The sequence below is a fragment of the Pelodiscus sinensis genome, chromosome 1 (assembly GCF_049634645.1).
Source record: "Pelodiscus sinensis isolate JC-2024 chromosome 1, ASM4963464v1, whole genome shotgun sequence".
In the NCBI taxonomy this organism is placed as follows: Eukaryota; Metazoa; Chordata; order Testudines; family Trionychidae; genus Pelodiscus; species Pelodiscus sinensis.
In genome coordinates this window covers 331,833,302-331,838,299 of record NC_134711.1, presented here as the reverse complement: position 1 = coordinate 331,838,299, position 4,998 = coordinate 331,833,302, and the positions used below count along the sequence as shown (strand labels likewise).

At 46.6% G+C, this 4,998-nt stretch overlaps 1 protein-coding gene across 1 annotated transcript; it reads right to left on the bottom strand.

Moving 5' to 3' along the window:
• Positions 1–444: 444 nt before the first annotated feature.
• LOC102444947 (olfactory receptor 52E4-like) lies at positions 445–1,392 on the bottom strand. Its single transcript, XM_006110801.3, has one exon. It carries the CDS (start codon positions 1,390–1,392, stop codon positions 445–447), a length of 948 nt encoding a protein of 315 aa, XP_006110863.2.
• Between the last annotated feature and the right edge of the window lie 3,606 nt (positions 1,393–4,998).

Sequence of the window (4,998 nt, the reverse complement as noted above, 5' to 3'; positions counted from 1 at the left end):
TACCCCATTTTTTAACAAATCAATCATAATTTTGAAATATTTTTTGAAATAACGGGCACGCTATTTCAGCACTCCTGTCAAAATAAACAACAAGAAGTCCCGTGGCACATTATAGACTAACAGTTTTATTGGAGCTTAAGTTTTCATGGGCAAAGTCCCACTTCGTCAGATTTGGATTTCCTGTTGAAATAGTTCCTTGAAATAGTGTGGGATCTTCCAAATTTGGCACTCTGTAAATGCGACAGATTTCGAAATAAGCTATTTTGAAATGGAATCGAAATAAGATATACAAGTTACATAGCACAAATTGTGAATCTAATTTTTAATTTAGGCTGCTGTGTAGACACACCCTAAAAGTGATTCAGGACAGAGGGCCTAGCACCATGTCATGAGCCACTTACGCATGGAGCTCAGTCTGATAGCCCAAGCCCCAGGAGAAAACTTTTAATTCCCTTTATGAGTAAAGAGCTTGAGCAGCTTGTCCCGGATCTGCTTGGTCCTCACCCCATAGATGATGGGGTTCAGCATGGGGGGCACCAGGAGATACACATTGGCATTGAGAATGTGGAAATACAGGGGCACATTCTGGCCAAACCGGTGTGTGAGGAAGGAGAAGAGAGATGGGACATAAGAGACCAAAATGACACAGAGATGGGAGCTGCAGGTCCCAAAAGTCTTCAGCCGGGCGTCCTTTGTGGGGAGGCTGAATATGGTCCTGAGGATCTGAATATAGGATATGACAATAAAAATGAAATCCAGAACAGCAACAAGCAGAGCCACAGAGAGACTGTAATAATTACTGAGGCTGATGTCCGCACAGGCCAGCTTCACCACGGCCATGTGCTCACAGTACGAATGGGCGATAATGTTGGTTCTGCAATATGGCCATTGCTGAGCCAGGAAGGGAATAGGCAGCACCAGCACACAGCCGCGCAGCACTAAAGCCACACCCATCTTGGCCCCCACATGGTTCGTGAGGATGGTGGAATATCTCAGGGGATAGCAGATGGCCACGTAGCGATCCAACGCCATGGCCACGAAGATCCCCGACTCCACCATGGAGAAGCTGTGAATGAAGAACATCTGGGTGAGGCAGGCACTGAAATTGATCTCCCTGGAATTGAACCAGAAGATGCTCAGCACTTTGGGCAGGGTGGACGTGGACAGGACCAGGTCGGTGATGGCCAGCATGCAGAGGAAATAGTACATGGGCTCATGGAGGCTCGGCTCCCTCTTCACAATGAACAGGATGGTGAAGTTCCCCAAGATGACTACAATGTACATGATGCAGAAGGGGATGGAGATCCAGACATGGGCCGTCTCCAGGCCTGGGATGCCCAGCAGGATGAAGGTGGAGGGGTTGGAAAAGTGGGTCTGGTTGGAATCTGACATGGCGCAAGGGAGAAGGTGTCCAACTCTGTGGCAGAACAGTGTCTCACGAAAGTGCCACAAATTCCTGTGACTTCCAGTAAAAATGGTTGCCCAGGGTCCAGGTTGATGGTCACTGGATAAACACCTGCACAGAGACACAATGTTAATGAGACACCACATGCACTGTTGGGGGCTTTTCTCATTTTTTGAGATTATTCAAGTAAACAAACCATTAACAACCGACAGCGCCATTGCCAATTCCACGTTTGATGATGCTCCATGCAACAATGATTCCTGCACATAGCAGTGTGGAAAACCTTAATAGACAGCCGCAGAAAATAGGGTGGATACTGATTAGCTCCCAGTTTGTCTTCATCCGATGAAAGCAAGAGAAGAGAGTCCATGCTTGTCAAGGCTGATTCCCCACTTTGACATGATGAATGCAGAAGTGGGGGCCTGCAAGAGTACCCCAAAACCTTAGTTTTCCAGGCTTTGGTATACCAACCCCCCAAATCCTAAAAACCTAGATTTTGGGGATAAAAATCCACTGCCACCATCAAGTGCTTTTGAACCCACAAACGGGTGGACACTTGAAACCAACCCCAGGGCATCCCAAGCTCTTTTCCCCAAAGAGTTTGAGAAAATACCAATTGAAGTCTAGGGTAGTTGCCCCCTAGGCAGAGGCCTGCAGATATCCACGGACAGATTTTTCCAGGACACAGAACTGAACCAATACCAGGTTAATTAAAAAGAAAGAACTTTTATTGTCAAAACAACACTGTTACAAGCATCGTTGAAGTGGCTAGATGGTAAGAGCCACCAATTAATAAACTCATGTGGAATCCCATGGGCCAAAACTTAGTTGCAAAAGAGGAAAATCCATTTCTAACAGCACAGACATCAGATCCAAAGTCCCACAACAGAAAACAATAAAAACCTAATGGATCTATCTAAAATTTACCCTGCTTACAGATGGTAAAGAGTCTTTTCTTGGAGAGAGACATGTTGTCTGTCCCCCTCAGTATCTAGAGCAAACTGGCTCAGAGACAAAAAAGGGAACCCCCCCCAAAATTCCTTTGCCTCAGTTTGAAATCCCTATCTGCATTTCTATTGGCTGACTGCTACCTGGCTAGGTACAGTTAACCCCATAGTCCCCAGGCTACTGGCCATCCCTCATAACCATGACAATGCCTTAGGCAGTTCTCCAGTCACCCCAGTTGCTCCAATTCTGAGAGTGGGGGAAACCCCAAAGCTTTGCTAAGACTTGTGCTAGGTTAGAACATCCCAAGTACAGTGCACCTCAGGGAAAAGACCTGGATGTCACTGAGAGCAGCACTTTGGAAACACCTGCTCTTTCACAGCCGTGACAAAACAAAGACAATGGCTGGATACCTAAAGAATAGGATGGAGATTAACCTGCTCTGGTGATGCTCTCAGTTGTGGTAACCTAGTCTCTAGACATGATGTAGCAGGTAGAAAGGAGAATTTCAAGACAGGGTATGAGAACTGGGGAGGTTGGCAGGTGCGGAGAGCGGAAGAGTCTGAAACTATTTAGTTGACAGCAGAGACAAAGTAGAGGGCATACGATAGAGAAGAGGCCGGGTTGATTTAGATGGGATTGGTCCTGCCTAGAGCAGGGGGCTGGACTTGATGATTTTCTGAGGTCTCTTCCAGCTCTGTGGTTCTATGATAAGGGGATGGCTTGATGAGATAATATGAACTTGGTAACTAATTGAGCATTCATTTTCAGTGGGAAATAGGTCAATGGAGGGATGATAGGGGTTACTATAGAGAACTTCTGGGTGTCTGGCTGGTGAGTCTTGCCCACATGCTCAGGGTTTAGCTGATCGCCATATTTGGGGTCGGGAAGGAGTTTTCCTCCAGGGTAGATTGGCAGAGGCCCTGGAGGTTTTTCTCCTTCCTCTGTAGCATGGGGCACAGATCACAGCTGGAGGATTCTCTGCATCTTGGAACCTTAAAAGTATTTGAAGGCTTCAATATCAGAGATATAGGTGAGAGGATTATTCTAAGAGGGATGGGTGAGATTCTGTGGCCTGCATTGTGCAGGGGTCAGACTAGATGATCATAATGGTCCCTTCTGACCTTAAAGTCTGTGAGTCTATGAGGCAATGAAGAATGGAACGAAGTCCCTTCAACTAGGAAAACAAAGAGTAGTTCCCGACAAGTAATATCTAAGGGTCTGTCTACACTAGCCCTCTAGTTCGAACTAGGGTGGCTAATGTAGGCATTTGAACTTGCAAATGAAACCCAGGATTTAAATATTTGCATGTTCCCATCCAGTCATCATTTTTAAATGCCACTAGTCCGGACTGACTGCCCACGGCTACACGTGTCAGTTAAACGGTAATTCAAGCGAAATCCGTAGTTCAAATTTCCTGTTACACCTCATTCCATGGTACGAGACTTTAAACGCATCCTCTATTTAATTTACCAAAAGAACAACGAAGGGGACACTCTTATGAGTTAAAGATCAAGGATAGCAAGGGGCTCTACCATCGGGCAGAGAAAGACAGAGCAAGCCATAATGGGTGAAAGCAGAAGCCAGAGAAATTCCAGTCGGCAATCAGGGCCAAATGTGTAGCCCGTTGGGACAAGCTGGGAAGGGAAGTGGTGGATTCTCCAACTCCCCGTATCTGCAGAGCCACACTGGGTGCTGCTCTGGATGGTCTGCTTGAGGGCCTGTCTGAACGGCACTGCCGTAGCACTACCGTGCAGACCCTACTTACTCCAACGGGAGGGGTTCTCTGATCGGCGTGGGGAATCCACCGCCCTGAGAGGTGGTAGCTGAGTGAGGGAAGAATTCTTCTGTTCAGCCCATGCTGTCACCACCAGGGTTCGATAGACAGAGCTGCATCTCTCTCAGGGGTGGACTTTTGTGCTCATGAAAAGAAGATGCAGCTTTGTGTTCCATTCCCAGAGAAATGGGAGGGGATATTGTTCCTCTTCTCGGGGCTGGTTAGGCTTCAGCTGCTGGAGGACTGGGTCAGACCAAAGTTTCATCTAGCCCAGTATCCTGTCTGCCGACAGTGGCCAGGTGCCCCAAAGGGAGGGAACAGAACAGGTAAGCCTCACAGGATCCCTCCTGTCACCCATTTCCGGACAAACAGAGGCTAGGGACACCATTCCTACCCATCCTGGCTCATAGCCATTGGTGGACCCTCCATGATTCTATCTAGCTCTTTTTTGAGCCCTGTTAAAGTCCTAGTCTTCACCACATCCTCTGGCAAGGAGTTCCACAGGTTGACAGAGTGACGAAAAACGTCATTTTGTTTGTTTGGCAATAACAAATACTCTGTTTTATTCTCTATCCCTTTTTTAATGATTCCTAACATTCTATTTGCTTTTTTGACTGTCACTGCACATGGAGTGGATGTTTTCAGAGAACTATCCACAATGACTCCAAGATCCCTCTCTTGAGTCGTTGTAGCCAAATTAGTCCCCATCATTTTCTATGTCTAGCTGGCATTATTTTTTTCCAATGTTCGTTACTTTACATTTATCATCATTACATTTCATTTGCCATTTCGTTGCCCAAATACCTGAAAGGCTGCCATAAAACACATGTCAAAAAGTTGTTCTCTCTTGCCAGCAGGCAGAACAAGAACC

What these genes read in the sequence shown, in the direction of transcription:
- LOC102444947 (XM_006110801.3), bottom strand. Translation starts at nt 1,392, where the DNA reads ATGTCAGATTCCAACCAGACCCACTTTTCCAACCCCTCCACCTTCATC.